General features: G+C 52.8%; 1 protein-coding gene across 1 annotated transcript in view; it reads left to right on the top strand.

Annotated features, from left to right (window-relative positions):
• The window catches only part of SLC29A3 (solute carrier family 29 member 3), a 44,733-nt gene that overhangs the window by 17,042 nt on the left and 10,439 nt on the right, over positions 1 to 17,252 (top strand). The window contains exon 3 of the mRNA XM_040242535.1: positions 9,644 to 9,726. Within this exon, the coding sequence (XP_040098469.1) occupies positions 9,644 to 9,726 (83 nt within the window). The remainder of the gene's footprint in view (positions 1 to 9,643; positions 9,727 to 17,252) is intronic.

The following is a 17,252-nucleotide window of genomic DNA, read 5'->3' as shown; positions in this document are numbered from 1 at the left end:
AGCCACAGTCAGCTGCTGGGGATATGGGGGCCAGCAAATGGGGGAGCAAGGGTGAGAGTGGAAGGGAAACCAAGCAAACTTTGAGAGGAAGACAGAAAAGGAGGAGGAACCCTGGGCCTTTGGAGGGGGCTTGCCTTGAGGGCCTTTGGAGGGGGGCTTGCCTTGAGGGTCTGTGGTTGGGGAGGGTGGAGCTTGGGCTCAGGTAGGATGGCCGGCTGGCAGTGGAAAGTGTTCTGGAGGCAGAAACTGATGCAGGTGTGGGGCTGTCACGGCCGGGGATCGGGCAGGGCTGTAGCGCAGGAGGGAGGACACTAACAAGGCCCGTCCAGTGGCAGAGAGAGCAGGACAGGAGGCCAGGGAGGGGGCCCATGAGTCCAGGTTGGGGGATTCCTGTTCCTGGGGCTGCCTCGTGACCCAGGTGGCGTGGAACAAGCAGGAGTTTCATCCTCAGGGTTCTAGAGTCTAGAAGTCAAAATCAAGGGGTCAGCAGGACCATGCTGCCCCTCTCCCTGCCCCCTCCCCCCGACAAAGACCCTGGAAGAATCTCGCCTCTTCCAGGTTTCAGGACTCCCAGTCAGCCTTGAACTTCCTTCGCCTCTGGCAGCACTACTCTGGTCTCGGCCTCTGCGTTCCCTGGGCGCCCTCTCCTTCTTGGAAGGACGCTGGTCCTTAGATTTAGGACACACTCTTATCCAGTATAAGCTCATCTTAACTAATTATATTTCTATAAGACCCTGTTTCTAAATCAGGTCACCTCTGAGGTTCTGTGAAAGTGAAAATCGATCAGTCTTACCGGCCCCATGGACTATACAGTCCATGGAATTCTCCAGGCCAGAATACTGGAGTGAGTAGCCTTTCCCTTCTCCAGGGGATCTTCGCAACCCAGGGATCGAACCCAGGTCTCCTGCATTGTAGGCGAATTCTTTACCAGCTGAGCCACAAAGGAAACCCTGAGGTTCCGGGTTGCTGTGAATTTGGGGGAACACTTTTCAGCCCATCATAGGGGTGGCATGTGTGTTAGGGGCCCATGGGCTGAGAACAGGCCTTGGATGTGGGTGGACTGCAAAGGAGACCCTTCGAAGGAGACTTTCTGTAGAGCCATCCAGGAGTGATAAGGAGTTCAGACTGAGGGCAGAGGCCGCTTTTTTAGGGAGCTTGGAGTGAAAGGAAGGAGGGGCCTGGTAGCTGGGGACAGTGAAGTCAACGAGGTGTTTTTTCTTTTTTTCTTAGCCCAAAGGAGACCTGAGTGGGCATGTTAGGCAGGAGAGAAGGAGGAAGCAGCAGTGCAGGAGAGATAAAATGCAGACGAGGATGCTGAGGCTTTGCGGAGGAGTCTCCCAGAAGCCGGCTCTGGTGGAGGAAGGGCACCTTCTTGCCCCAGAGAGCTTTACACAGAAGGCAGGAAAGGCAAAGAGGCTCCTTCCAGAAAACCTCAGGAACTTTGCTTATTATCCGCTGGCAGGAATTCCAAAGGAGCTGTGAAAGAAGATCGCAGTCTGGGAAGGCCTTCTAGGCTGTAAAAGAGAAAGAGCGATAGTAACCCCAGGGACTCTGGGCCTGGAGACTGCCAGCATTGAGGCCAGCTCAGGCCAAGCATCAGGGCTGATGTGAGAACACTGTGCAAGGGTTTCATGGGGACTTCTTTCCTCTGAGTGGCTGGGTCATCTTTCCGGACCTCACCTGTCTTGACCCCAGCTTTGTTGTGCCCTTGGGTCCCTGGTACCCCATCACACCTAGGTGGATTTGTGCTTCTGTTTCTCTCACCTGTCTGACCTTAGAAACAGGCACTGCCCCTCCTGCCCTGCCCAGCCAGCCCTCCCTGTTCATCCAGGCCTTGGGCCACAAACCCCTTAGCTTTCCGAGGCCAATGCCCCAAACAGGGGTCTTAGAACCCGCAGACAGAATGCCACCTGAATCTTTGTGGGGATACCGGCCCTCTGCTCCATTCTTGGCCTGCCGAGGAACCCCACCCAATGCTGGGGTGGGGGTGCCTCCCCAGCAACATCCTGGACACAGAGCTCAGCTCTGCACTGTCCAAAGGCAGCAAGTTTGCAACGGCAAACTATTCTTGGCTCTAGCCTGCTCACTGCTGCTAATTTCATGCCCCTGTGATCCCGGTAATGCTTTGCAGCCTCAAGCTGCCACCCCCAGGCTGGAATCGCTTTTTCTCGCCCTGCAGGAGCCCAGCTGCCTCTGCCACGCTGTTGAGGTGGGGGCCACGCAAAGCTGCCTCTCAGAAGCCACTGGGTGGCCAGCCCAAACTAGTCGGCCGCGGCTCGTGACTAATTTGCCGCACTTATTTCAAAGTGCCCTAATGGCTTTCAGGGGAGAGGAGGCTTACCCGGAGCCTGCCAGAGATAAACAGGCTCATTTTGGGGCCTCCCTGCCCGAAGAAACCTCTTTACCTGGACTCTGAGCTCAGAATTAAATTCTTCCATAAGAGATGCTTAGCACGGAGCCTCTCAGCACGGCGGAGGAGAGGAAGTGTTCCCATCGTAAAATGGGCCTCACATCTGGCCAGCTGGCTCGAGTGGAGTTTTAGACTGTGCTTTTAGAGCATCTCTCCCCGTTCCTGGTGTTCACAAGCTGGGCCAGAGTGTCACAGATAAAAACGGGTTTCCTCATCTCCATCACAAGGGGATCGATGCCCCGCACCCTGACCACAGGGCAGCTCCACACCGCCCTGGCACCTGCGGGTTGCTGACCCCCTGGTGCGCCCCTGGTGGCTCTGTCCACAGTCTGGCTTTTGGTCCCCACCCGCACCTGTCCTGGGGCATCCTGCTGGGGTTTGCATGGTCAGGAGAGAAGCTGGAAGCCTGCCCGGTGCTTCCCAACTATAATGTCCTCCTTCACAGGGTCTGTTCTCATCAACAGACCGTGTCCATCCATTTTGGTGGCTGACAGAAGTGAGGGCTCTTCTCTTAATCTTCCTTTATGATGCTGTTCAGATCCATAGGCCTGAGGAAATGCCCAAGGGAATGGACGGTGGGATTTAAGGAAAAGAGAGTTAGCAAGCAGAGGGGAAAAATCAAGCCCGTCATTTGCTGGCTAGGGCAGAGGGAAGATGTCACCCTGATGAAATCTTTGACCTGTGGGCTGGGCCCTGCTCACTGCAGGGAAGCCGTGTGCACTGCCAGTTGTGGCCTCTGGGCAGCCAGTGGCATGCTGCAATCCCAGCGATGGTCTTTGGGTTGGTGCAACTGTGAGGCAGGCAGCCGCGGCTACGTGGCTCTTAGATTTGAGGAGTGATGATAATGATCTCCAATCCCTGCCCTGCCCTGCGTCCTGCCACCTCACTCCCCAAGTTTGCCCCTCTGTGCCATTCATCCACCTGTTAGCCTTAAGCTTCTTATCTGTAAAATGGGAGCAATCCCAGCTCTGACTTGCTCTTATAGGCTGAATTAACAGCAAATGGACTGGGGTCTGTGCAGGTCACGTGAAAGCAGTTTTGTTCAAATGTCAATAACCTGGTGCTCTGCAGGGCCTCCGTGTCCATTGGGTCACCTGAAAGTGAAAGTGAAAGGCGCTCAGTCGTGTCCGACTCTGTGACCCCATGGACTATACAGTCCTTGGAATTCTCCAGGCCAGAATACTGGAGTGGGGAGCCTTTCCCTTCTCCAGGGGATCTTCCCAACCCAGGGATCGAACCCAGGTTTCCTGCATTGCAGATTCTTTACCAGCTGAGCCACCAGGGAAGCCCAGGAATACTGGAGTGGGCAGCCTTTCCCTTCTCCAGTGGATATTCCCAACCCAGGAATCGAACTGGGGGTCTCCTTCATTACAGGCGGATTCTTTGGCAACTGAGCTTTGAGGGAAGCCCATTGGGTTACCTGGCAGGTGCCAAAGAGGACTTTTGATGTTACCTTTGCCAGAGGCCAAGCCCGAGGTAATTGCAGAGTGCAGGAAAGATACTGGAGGGCAGGGGGATTCAATTAGACCTTCAAGGAGCAGAAGTTTTCTTCCTGTTCCTCACAGCTGGACTTACCTCACGCTGGGTTGGAGAATTCAGAATGATGGGGCTGCTCTCTCTCCTTAGCAGCCCCAGGGGGAGGGGCGGGTGCCCTGGCTGCGTTCCTGCCTCTCTGCCCCGTGAATTGAATGGACCACTTGTGCCTTCCTGCTTCAGCTCGGTAGATTCCTGTGGCTACTGAGGGAAGCCAGCCTCAGGGTAGTCTGTTCCGACAGATGAGCCGCGGTTAGAGTCCTAAGTGCCTAAGACGTGTCCGTTCCTGTCTTCACATGTGTTCTCCTGCCTCTTGGAATGCCACTTCTCTTTCTTCCAGCACCCACCCCCTTCCCATATCTGTCTGGCAAACATCCCCCCATCTTTCAGGCTGCAGTCCAAGATGGCCTCCTATGGGAAGTCCCCCTAAACTCCCTCTTCCCCTCCCCACCCCTTGGATCCATTGTTGTACAGCTGTGGGATTGTACCCAACCACATGCTTCCTAAGGGCATCAGCCACCCTATCTCTTCTATTTTATATGCCAAACCACCTGCCTGGTGTTGAGCACACAGGGGCTTGCCGCATCTTCAGTGAACCAGGGAGTGGGTAGAACATGAGGGGATGCTGATCCAGATGGAAGTGGTCACCCAGCCGGGCTCGGGGCTGTGGGGTTATCAGCCTCTGGGTCTCCCACCTGCAATTACATCAGGCCCAAACTGACCCCCTAGTTTTCCATGAGCTGTGTAAACAAGGCTGCCACGTTGCACAGCTCTGAGGAGCTCTGTTCATTTCACCACCCTCACGACTGTTGCCCCCTGGGGTTGTGCAGCACACAGCCTCCACTGTCATAGGAGGGGGTCCAGTGCCATTGCCCTGGAGGGGTGGTCTTCTCATTGCCCCACTCCTCTGTCACCAGAGTCCTTGGGGCCTTTGGGCTCATCTCTGGAGGTGGAGGCTGCAACCTTGTTGCCAGGCGCCTGGTGGGACAAATAACAACGGAGCCTACTGAGGGAGCTCTAAGGAATCGGTCCCAAGTGGAGGCGAACTATATGACACGAATTATCTCCAAGCATTGCATTACTCAAAAATCACCCTATAGAATGGAGATTTCAGATTGCTTTGGAGGGGGCAGTGCTGTTACCATTCTGACTGCAGTGTGTTTGAACCAGTGTTCGGCTGTCTTCATATTTCCTTGAGTAAAATAGGAGAAGGTAACCTTCATATTTCCTTGAGTAAAATAGGAGAAGGCCTTGGAAACAAATGAGACGAACCCAGGAAGGCAGCACCAGCTGCGAGTCTGCAGTGTGTAGAGTCGAGAACTGAACATAGGGCCTTCACTGTTGGATGTTTCTTAGAAAGGAGGCTGAGGCTGCATCTGCTGTGCCATACTCTGTTGGGGAGTGCTGTCCTAGGGAAGTAAGAGTGAGGAAGAGGGAAGTGAGGCAGGGATGGAGGGCAGCAGATACAGGCTGTGGTGTCACTGCACTGGCCACAGCTTTGCAACTAAAACACAGCTGCTTGCTCAGGCACGTGGGGTGTCTCCTGAGGAGCCACGTGGGGCCACCACATTTCAGGACAGATGTTAGGCCGGAGGAGGAATGGCAAGCAGTGTGTCTCTGGTCTCCTTCCCGTCTCCCGCCTCTCATTGGTTGAGACCTACCTTGTGGGTGGGGCTTCCTCCACCCTTCTGAGAGGGTCGCCTGGCCCCTCCCACAGCCACCCAGGGAGCAAGAGCCTCTGTAGGCGCACAGCCTCAGCAGCGCACAGGTGCAGGGGTCTCTCCTTGGCAGCTGGCTCCCCTGCTGGTGGAGCAGTGGCCGTGGCTTCATGACGATGTGGGGCCAGACAGAGAAGCAGATGGCCTAGGGGGAGGCAAGACGAGCAGACCTGGGGCGGTGCAGAAGCCAAGTCCAGTTTCTTGAAATCAGTGCATGCTGCTTGCAAAAATGATCCTAATTTCAGCAAAGGATTTGGAGAGGAAAGGCTTGGGGGACTGATGTGGTCAGCCAGCATAACCTTTGTTCCCCTCGTGGACAGGCACATCGGTCCTCATGTCTGGCAAGGAGTTGAATGAAATCATGGTCAGCTATGTCTGCTTTCATCAGGAACTGAATTTAAATAGCTTTAGGAAGGCTGCAGCATTCAGGAAAACCCCAGTTACTAGGAACTTGGCTATCCCACACCCTCACTAATTAGGAATCTATTGCTATGGAACAAAATACTACAAACTTAGTGGCTTACAATGGCGCATGTTTATTATCTCACAGTATCTGTAGACCAGGGGTCTGGGCATAACCTATCCCTGTCCTCCCCTCAGGGTCTCACACGGCTGCATTAAGGTGTTGGCCAGGGCTGCAGTCTTACTGGAGACTTGACTGGAGAAGGATCAGTTTCGGCTTACCTGGGTTGTTAGCAGAACTCAGTTCCTTGCAGTTGTTGGATTGAGAGCTTCAGTTTCTTGCTGAGTGTTGGTCTGAAACCACTGTCAGCGACTAGGGGTCACCTGCAGTCTTTGCCACTTGGGATTCCTCAGCCTGGCCACCGGCCTCCCCCAAGCCATCACGGGAGGAATAAAGGAGCCCAGCAAGATGGCGCCACCGTCTCATGGCACCACCGTCTCGTGAGACATAATCCCGTCCACACACTCATGCATACCCTTCACCTTTGCCATGCCCTCTTGGTTAGGAGCAAGTCCAGGCAGGTCCCAGCTACACCCAGAAGAAGGCAAGATTCAAGGGCATGAACACAGGAGGCCGAGATCACGGGGGACATCCTAAGAACCTGCCCACCACACCTCATTTTGTTAGAACTCCACTTAGAGGCAAAAGCAACAATTAATTAAGTAAAAACCACCACGTTTATATCAGGAATTAAGTGTGGGGGAAAAAAGAAAGAAAGCTCTTTGGGATGTGTTGAGTCCACTTTATCACCAACCACAGCTTCCTGATCTGATCCAGGAGAAAGATGGCACATGGTCAAGTCCATTCTTCGCCTGCCTCATCACCTACCTTCGCCTGCCTCATCACCTACCCCCACCTGCCTCATCACCTACCCCTACCGCCCCACCACGTGCTGTTTGTAAGGCAGAGAAATGGCCTTGATCAGCAGAAAGGGAATCCTAGCCTTACCCACTTGTCAGTATTTTAAAAGCTTTCCAACACTAAAAGGAACTTTTTCTGCTTAAATATCAACAAGCCAGAACAATAACCTAGAAAAGCCCCATTCCTAAATTGTTCAGGGAACCTGAGCCTGCTTGATAAAACAAAGACAGAGCTTCTGCATCCCACGTGATGGCCATTCATAGACTTGTCACAGAATGAGCAGCCACTGACGGAAAGCTGTCGTCTGGAGCTCAGATTTGGGGCCATCCAGGCCCCCACCTGCAGCCATCTTTTCCTTGGGGCCTTTTTCCATTGCTTCTGCCCGCCCAGCGCCTGCCTGGCCTCACGTACGCCCAGCCACTGTGTCAAGACGTAATTGACTGAGTGCCTCAGACCAGTCCAGGCTCTACTGAACCCATCAGGGCAGGAACAATGAGGTAGCTCCTCAAAGGAGGAAGGCTATTTCTGAGGCTCATGGTTGATGGACTGCACTAGCTGTGATTATCATTTTAATTGCAAGGCCACCACCACCTTATATTCAGGGTGCAGATTTCAAAGACCACAAAGCACTCTGCAGGCTTAAAAAGGGACCATGGCAACGGTCTGTGCTTCAGACTAAAACGGGCCCATTATGACATCTTTCTTTCTTGGCCTCCACATTGCAACCGGAATCTCTCAGAAAAGAAAGAGCTCCCCCTCCGTTTTAAGATCTGACACAAATCCTACCTCCTCTGGGATCTTTTCCCCAAACTCTTATTCATTCCTGTTCTCTCCAGGACTCAGGCCCCTCATCCCACTCCCCTACCTGGAACTCCCTTAGAACACATCCCCCCTACCACAGATTTGACAATGATAACAGTAACCAAAAAACCCCATAGAATTCTGACAGCTCTGCCTATGGTGTTTTGAGACATTAAAAAACCTCACACTCTATCTTACGCTCTCCATGGGACACCCTGTTCTTAACAGGGAAGAAGAAGCTGTCTTAAATTCTGTAGAGATCCCTATTACTGGGGCTCTTTGTGCATTGGCAAGATTTTTGCACACATTGTTCTTTGCACTTGGCACAGTTGTATTCAAAATATTTCCCCAGTTAAGTTCAATGTTGTAAGCTTTCCAGAGTACTCACATTTTTATATTTTCGGGTAAAAAAGAGCATCATTTGTATAAAGCCCTTGTACTTGCACACAGTATGCTTCATTCATGTAAGCTGTTTTCATGGCTTAGAACTGTCAGCTTAAAAAGTGCACAGCATGAGAGTTGCAAGTTAAATTTTATTTGGGGGCAAAATGAAGACTATAGTTCAGGAGACAGCACCTCAGATAGCTCTGAGAAACTGCTCCAAAGAGGCAGGGGGCTGGGGAGGTCAGTACATATGTGATTTTGCTAAAGGGAGAGTACATGCAATCAACATATTTTTTGCAGATTTCTGCTAGTCACGAGGAGCAGTCATCACCATGAAGGATTTTAGTGCTCTTGTACGTATGAGGAGATACAAGAATTGGACTCATAAAACCTGTTCTGCCAGTCCCCTGAGCACAAAGTTCCTCATTTTTTCTCTCCACCCTGAACACCTTTCAGGGGGTGTTGAAAATCAGCAGCTGCAGCAGCACGTGATTTAATTCTTATAGAGGTAGATGGCAAGTGCTAACGGCAAGTGCCAATTTGTAGTTGACAGAACCCATTGTCGTTACTGATCTGGGGTTCATGATTTGATGTAAAAGCACCAAAGCCAAGATATATCATCCCATTCCAATGTTTTGGTTTTTTTGTTCAACAGGTATATTGAAGGATAAAGTATACTCAGTTAAAGCCACCCTAATGAGTGGACAGTCCCCTGAGTTTTGAAAAACGCATACAGTTGCTACTTGGCTTCTTCAGTTGTAAGTTCCAGCACGTCATGCTCAGAAATTCTTCATCCTGTCTGTGGTCCCACGCACTCTTTGTCTACACTACTGTTGAGCTACTTCCAGGAAAATGCCCCTTTTGCTCATCCTGGCCAGTTTAGAAGCCACTTCCCACAATGACTGTGATCTTGGGGTACAGCTCTATTGAAGGAGCAAATCCACAGTCAGAACAGAGTTTCTCTGCAGGGATCAGGGCCCCGTGTATTGCTAAGAGTACTCACTTGGTTGCAAGAATGTGAGACCGTGAATGAATCATAATTAACCCACTTGGATAACTCCAAAATTTGACAATGAGCAAAGATGTCTGAGAGGACAAAATTTTTTATTATTATTTTTGTCAACATACTTCGAGTCCTGTCTCCACTGCCTCATCCATAAGGGGTGGGAATAGGTGGGATGGATGGGAGCATGGACTGCAGAACATTAGGGCAGGGACAATGTCCTACCCTTCCTTATATCCCCATCACTTAGCACAGCTCAAGCTGGTGTCTGTCAAGTGACCAAGTGAGTGGTCTTAGGTTAGAGATGGAAGAGACCATCGTGTCTCAGGGTGGACTTAGCCATCACTCGTAGGTGCCTGAAGATTATAGGGAGAAGCACCACCAAGAAGATCCCCGACCCTGCTCTCGGGTGGGGCCCCTCCCCTGCACCCCAAGTGACCTCAGCGACCCCCTCTCTTCTCTGCTTGCAGAACTACTTTGAGAGCTACCTGGCCGTCGCCTCCACTGTGCCTTCCGTGCTGTGCCTCGTGCTGAACTTCCTGCTTGTCAACAGGTAGGTCACTTTCCTTCCTCTCCCAGGCCCCCAAACTTCTGCAACTTATCCACTCTCCCTTGGTCCACAGCTGCCTGAACTGTGGCCACCAAAGTAGGAGGCAAGCAGTTCAGACTCCTTCACAAAGACTGAGAGTCAGATTGGTTACCTGGGGCCCTGCCCACAGAATGCCCAGTCCGGGGGCAGTGGGGTCAGCTGCCTGTCTGCAGCTGCCTGGGCTGCAGGGACGCCATGGATGGTGGGCGGGACCCAGGGAGCAAGGCTTGTGGAGGCTGGTCTTCCAAACCTTTCTGAGAGCAGTAGGAAGTTAGGAGCGTGGGGACTTCCCTGGCAGTCCAGTAGTTGGGACTCCACAGTTCCACAGCAGGGGCGCAGGTTCCATCCCTGGTCTGGGTAACTGAGATCCTATATGCCTCATGGAGTGGCCAAAAAAAAAAAAAATCCGAGCTGGAAGTTAGCCTGTCAGCTCACCAGCCCGGCCCTTCTATATGGAATAGGGTCACCTGCGCTCAGTGCGGAGCTGGCAACAGCAGTTCATGAGTCGAGCACTCACAGGGGATTACGGGGTGACTTCTGACACTGCATCCGTGAAGGGTGGGATGCACCGTGGAAGAAAGAATGGTTTAGGAGACAACCCTTCAAACCCACTGTGTGACTGGTGCCATCCCTTCTCCATTTAGGTTTACAGGGATAACAGCCTGAGTTACCTTGCCCCCATTTCTCCTAAGCTATCATTGTCTGATAATGGTGGCTATGTGATGATTCAGAAACCTGGGCATCTCTCGGGCACAGCCTACTGAAACCTTTGGTCCCTAGTGGGAAACTTGTTTTACCCAGCTCTGCTCAGTTTGTAATTGACTCCTTGGATCTCTGCTCGAACAGGATTCTAAAGCAGGTTTGGCCTCAGGGAGTGTGCTGTGATTGATTAGTGATGTCTGTTCTGAGTTCATGAGGAGGGAGGGCAGCACAAGTGCCTCAGGTGTGCTAAGCCTGAACAGACCAGTCTTTCCAAACATGTTATGAGGTCATTCCAATGATCTATTGTTGCATAAAAATGATCCCCAAACAGAGAGGCTAACAGCACTGACAGTAATCGGTGTCTCTCGCGGTCCTGGGAGGCCACAGGCTCAGCTGGCAGCTCTGGCTGGCCGTCTCTCATGCGGGACAGCTCTTTCTCTGTCCGTCCCCTTGGTCTCTTGTAGGTTGGCCTCAGGTAGTGGGACTTTTCTTATTGTAACTGAAGAGCAGCTGCTCCCAGAGAGCAAGGCAGAAGCTGCTTGGTCTTGGTACCCTACCCTCTGCAGTGACATACTGTCCTTTCTGCCGAGGCAGTCGCCAAGCTCACTCAGTTTCGAGGGGACATAGACTCCATCTTTCAACGGAAGGAATATCAATGAATTTGCATGCCTCTTAAAACCAAAGTGCAGGCTGGAGAAGTGAGAGGGAGGGTGGTCTCAGGCAGCCATAGGGGCTGAATGCCAGCTGCCCCCGCCCCGCCCGCCTCCTTGCACCTGCCCAGAACACAGGGCTATGATCAGTGTCCCAGCAGGGGGAACACAGCCTCCAGGGACCCTCCCCAGGAGGAGGCAGGGAATGGGCTAGGAGTAGGGCTGAGTGGGGACCCTCAGGGGAGAGCTGGGTTCCTGACAGTGACTCGGAAGAGAAGGCATGAGAAAAGGAAGGGCATGTAAGAGGAAGACGATGAGGAAGAGGTGACCGAGCCACGGCAGCGGGTAGTCCCTTGGCCTCTCACTGCCCTCTCCCCTTTCCGGGCCCTTCTCATGATCCTCTGTGCAAAGTGGAAGTCAGGAGATGTGTGCCCAGGCCCACAGGGCCAGGAGGCGGTAGCCTGAGCTGACATCTTACCCAGCACTGCCCCCTCTGAGGTCGTGAGGCCCAGCAGGCAGCAGCCGGCCAGGACCTGGGGTCAGCAGTGGCAGGCCAGGTTCAGCCTCAGGGCCCAGGGCAAATCATCTCTAATCCTCACAGTTAGCAGTCTGAGCACAATCCTTGGCAGCATTCTCTCCTTTAATCCTGGCAGTGGCCTAGAGCAGCACTTATTCCCCTGTTTTATTGGTGGGAAAACAGGCTGACAGAGGTGACCTGCCCAAGGTCATGCAACCATTAAGAGGTTGAGGCAGGACTGGAACTGGGACCCTTCTCCCCCCACATCTGGACTTGGAACCTCTGTGCCTCCTGCTTCCTAGCTCTCTAGCTTTGCCTGCTCCCTCCCTGCACCCAGAGACACATCTCAGACCCTGTAAGTGAGAGCCCATTTCTGCCCTGGCTTCGAGATGCTGGAGGGAAAGAAGTGGTGAAGAAGGTCTGCATCTGTCTGCAGTGGGGACTGTGGGCCGTCCAGGTAGCTGCCCTCCTGAAGATGGCTGGGAGCTGAGCTCCCAGAGCCAGCTCCCAGACCCATCCTCCAGAAGGGTCCGGTCCACTGCAGGGCCTGCCCTGGCCCTTTCCTGGCTGAAGGAGGGGGTGAGAGCACTGTGGGAAACGCTCCAGCCTCTGTCTGTTTCTGGACTGTGGAAAGATGGTTTGGAGCTAAGCTGTTTTTTATTTAATGTGTGAGATTGAAATGTCCCCTTTTCTTCCCTCCTGGAGAACCCTGGCTTTCTCTAACTGGCTCATCCATAATCGCCAAGTGTTTTATTATGTAAAATCTGTAGCATCATAAATACTTATGAGGAGGATTTACATTTTGGAGACTTATGAAGAAATCAGTCCCCTGGGGTCCTGAGCCCTCACGAGCAAGGGGAGGGGCGGTGGAGCTGGCAGCTTGGGTACAGCTGGTGATCCTCTCCAAGAATGTCACATCAGTGTGGCCAGCCACACAGTCCTGGGACTGGAGCTCTCACCTCAGACAGCCCCTGTCCCAGAGCAGAGCCACCAACCCCAGGCTGCGCTTGTCTTGACTTTCCCTCACGCCCTCCGGTGTCCCCAGCCCCTGGGCCACCGTCCAGGTGGAAGGAGCAGAGAGTCAGGCAGCATGCCTCTGTTAGTGGATGTGGGGTGGGCTTGCACAGGGCACATTTCATGAAGCTTTACTAGCATTGAAAACAGCCCTGGGCAAGATCCCTGGGGGCTTGGAGCCCCTGCAGGGATGCTTCTGCTGAGAATGGGTCCTGCAGCTGATAATTAGGAGGAGGAGACCTGTGCAGGTGAGGGGCAGGATGCTTACGGGAGAGTTGGGAGCTGCTTTTGTTCTGCATTTACCGTTTACCTCCTCACCTCCCACTCTGCACCGCCCCTGCCCTGGGGGTGCCTGGCTAAGAAGTCCCCCAGCTCTCTCCAAAGCCGCTGTCCTGTTCAAGCAATTATCTACCTTGTTGTGAAGACACAGGAAAGTTTCCGAGATGCCCGCAGCGTTCCTGGGGTGGACTTTTTCTGTGTTGCTTCCATGAGGAGGTGGTAAGAGGCTGAGGCCATTCCCAAGGCTGGCTGAGGTTGCTGCTGCTGTTTCCAGCTGTCTTCCTGCCACACTGAGGGGGTCAAGAAGCAGGGACTGAAAGAGAGCTTGAGGCCCAGCGTGCACTGCTGGTCAATCTGTGGGTCCAGGAGGTGTTTACAAGTGCCAGCCAGGCCCTGTGCCAGCCCCATGGGTGAGAACAAGGTCCTGTCCCTGTGGGGCTTCCCACTTCTGCTTTGCCTGCTTCTTGCCCCAAGGAACTGCTAAACTTTGGGGCTTTTGTCCTCAATCTCTCTCTCCACTTGAATTTTTTCAGATTTAGAAGCATAAACTGGAAGAGACACACATGTTATCTTGTCCCACCTCTTCTTTTTCAGGATGAGGAGACTGAGGCCCCGTGAGGCTGAATGTTTGCCTGGGGTCACACTGTGAACTGGTGGCAGTTTCAGGCCTCCCATCTCTGGACTCAGGCTCTGTGCCCCTGTGGCTCTTATCTTTGAGTGTGCAGGGAAGCTCCCGCTGCTGGGATAAGGTGGGGGACATTGTGTGACAGGGGCTGCATCAGGAGTAAGGCCTGACTCCCAGTCTTCAGGGTGTCTGGTGTGCATTTAAAGTGGACATTCTGTGTCTCCTGGAGTCCAGGTGCTCACCCGATTACCCACCAACTCCCGCCCAGGTCAAGGGCCCTGCAGATGCTAGGAAGATGTGTCTTAATGTGGAGTTTCTCAGACACAGACCTTAGAACAAGGATTCAAGTGCAGGTAGTTCATTTGAGAGACCGTGGTAGGAGAAAGGAGGGGACCAGGAAGGCATGGCAGCCAATAAAGGATGCCTTGTCAAGCCAGCTCCCATGGTGGGTGACCGGTGGGTGACCGAGCTTGACCTGACCAGAATGCTGACAGCCAGTGTGGAGCACACACTCGAGGCGGGAGGGAGCGGGGGCAGGGGATTTATCTACCCACTTTCCCATCATTGGTTGAAGGCAGCTCTTGGGAGGTACTAAAAACCTAGACAGCATATTCAAAAGCAGAGACATTACTTTGCCCACAAAGGTCCGTCTAGTCAAAGCTATGGTTTTTTCACTAGTCATGTATGGATGGGAGAGTTGGACCATAAAGAAAGCTGAGCGCCGAAGAACTGATGCTTTTGAACTGTGGTGTTGGAGAAGACTCTTGAGGGCCCCTTGGTCATCAAGGAGATCCAACCAGTCCATTCTAAAGGAAATCAGTCCTGAATATTCATTGGAAGGACTGATGCTGAGGCTGAAACTCTAGTACTTTGGCCACCTGATGTGAAGAAGTGACTCACTGGAAAAGGCCCTGATGCTGGGAAAGATTGAAGGCAGGAGGAGAAGGGGACGACAGAGGGTGAGATGATTGGATGGCATTACCGACTAGATGGACATGAGTTTGAGCAAGCTCAGAGAGTTGGTGATGGACAAGGAAGCCTGGCGCGCTGCAGTCCATGGGGTCGCAAAGAGTCAGACACAACTGAACTGAGCTGAACTGAACTGAATTACCTGTCACTTGCAGCCTGCCTCCTGGTGAGAGGAGAGGGCAGATGGGCAGGGCACCCACAGGACAGAGGTGGAGTTCCAACCATGTTGCTCCCCAGCTACATGTGCCTCTTTGTGGGTTTGGCACTCTTTTTTTTGTTTTTAAGATTTATTTATTTATTTACAGCTGTGCTGGGTCTTCGTTGCTGCTCAGGCTTTTCTCTAGGTGCAGTGAGTAGGGGCTGTTTTGTCACTGCGGTGCCCCGGCTTCTCACTGCAGAGGCTTCTCTTGTTGCAGAGCAGGGCTCAATAGTTGTGATGTGGGGGCTTAGCTGCTCTGTGGCATGTGTATCTTCCCAAACCAGGGGTTGAACCCATGTCTCCTGTGTTGGCAGGCAGGTCTTTCATCCCTGAGCCACCAGGGAAGCCCAGTTGGTACTCTTGCTGACAAACGGAAGACACACAAAAAGGATCTTCTCATTCTTTCCCTGGAAAAGTAATGTCAGGCCTGCCTCCATTGCTGGATCTAGGAGAGTACCAACGTCCTCATCCACCAAGCTTGGGCTCTGTGTGTGTCTGCTTGGCGTCATCTCAAATGTGGCCTCTCTCCATGCAGCTGGCCAGATAGTGACCAGCAGCCCCCAACACAGTCTTGGCAGACAGTCAGCTGCTCTCCACCTCTGAATCCCAGGGTTCACTGACTGTCCCTGCCTTGGTCACATGCTGACACCTAACCCAATCCAGTGGCTGGAAGTATGGAGCACTGATCACCCCAGACTGGCCTGTGTGCACTCATTTGTAGATGGGCTGGTGCAGACGCCATGAGCAGCCGCCTCTGCAGGACAGCTTGGCATGGAAGGAGTGCTTCTGGTGGGAGGGACGCCGGCAGACAAAGCCTGCACGTCCACTCTCTGCTCCACCCTGAGGATCAAGTCTTGGCACTTATCCATGGGACAAGGCCCTCCACGGAGGGGTCCCTGTATCTGTTCCGCGTCCTCTGCTCCCAGTGTCACCCGCAGCCAGAGTTCACTTCAATTCCCTGAATGTGCCACACTCTGTCTCTCAAGATACGTGCACTCCCATCCAGACATACCTTACACTCAAGCTTAGGGATCGCCTCCAGAAAGCCTATGAGAAGCCCAGGGTGGGTCTTGTGCCCCTCAGAAGTGTCCACGAAGCCACAGTCCAGTGTCCAGTTTCCACACTGGTTCACCTGTGCGTTTGTGGAATGAACACACCAGAGCAGACGCGTCTCAGCAGAGAGCCAGGGGCTGGGTCTCAGCAGACCTGAGTCTCATCCCAGCTCCTCACACCACAACCTTGAACTCTCCTTTCACTTCCGCGGGCTTCCTTCTGCCCCTGACCCCACGGAGGTGGCACCTGGTCTCCAGTCAGCTGAGGATTGAAAGGAAGCTCAGATTATCCTTGGGGCCACAAAAGCACTTTGAAAAAAAAATCCTTTCTTGCTTTTTATGCTCATCATTTCACACCTATTTACATATGTACAGATCTTTCCTACCTTTCGTGTCTTTCTTATTTTTATCCAGAAGAAATTTGTGTATAACTAATCTGCCTTTTCACTCAGCCCCCTTCCAACTGGTTAGCGGGAGAATTAACTAAACATCCAATCTGGTTTAAAGCTTAGTGTAATCTGATGATTTAAACAGCCTCTTCAGATGATGTTCTCTCCCTGGAATAAAAATGCAGTTTCTCAGAGATTCCAGCTTCCCTGCTTCTCCCTGCAGGGTGGTGTCTGGGCAGGTTGGGGGCTGGGAGGAGTGTACAGCTTAGATGCAGAAATAGAGTTAGAGGGAGCTGGCTCTTGCTTGGCCTCAGCTGCTTCCCACGACAGCTGAGACCATCACAGGAGCCTCCTCCTGTCCTCACCGCCTGTTCTGGAGCACCACAGTTCCTTCATGTCAAGGGAGGCAGTAAAGTGGCATTCTGAAAGCACCGATGGGAGCAGACCTCCTGGGCTCACAGCTGAGTGACCGTGAGCAAGTTGCTTAGCCTCTCTGACCTCAGTTTCCTTATCTGTGTCTGTGGAATAGGTAAGAATACCTATTTTGAGGAACTGGTGTAAGAATTCAACACATTAGCATTTAGAGAACTCTTAGACGAGTACCTGGCACGAATGAAGCGCTGTCTACCGTGATGATGATGACAGCGATGATCTTCTTCCCTTCTCCCTCCTCCCTCTGCTGCTGCTAAGTTTTAGGGGAAGGAAGCCAGTGAATGGTGGTTCTGTTTAAATACTAGACAAAGCCACTGGGAGGAGTAGGGGTCTTGCCTCGAGAGCTCTCATCTCCTGTCCTTGAGCATCACAGCAAGATGAAAAGAAGCATCCTCCAAGAACATGTGCCCTGAGCTGACGCTGCCTCCTTTCTCTATGTACTCCTCTCCGGAGACCCTCACCGTGCCTTCAGGTAGATTGATCTTCTTTCTGTTCTGTGGATGCAGAGGCTGAATCCAGTGTGATAGAGTCACTTATCCAAGGCCACACAGCCTGTGAGCCAGGAAGGCAGGATTCAGACCCAGGCCTCCTGAGTGCAGCGTGCATGGTCTCAGCCACTGAGCACACCTGCCTCCTTAAGAATGGCCACGAACCCCCACCCG

Source organism: Oryx dammah, unplaced genomic scaffold, assembly GCF_014754425.2.
Source record: "Oryx dammah isolate SB20612 unplaced genomic scaffold, SCBI_Odam_1.1 HiC_scaffold_6, whole genome shotgun sequence".
In the NCBI taxonomy this organism is placed as follows: Eukaryota; Metazoa; Chordata; class Mammalia; order Artiodactyla; family Bovidae; genus Oryx; species Oryx dammah.
This window is presented reverse-complemented; position numbering and strand designations above follow the sequence as displayed.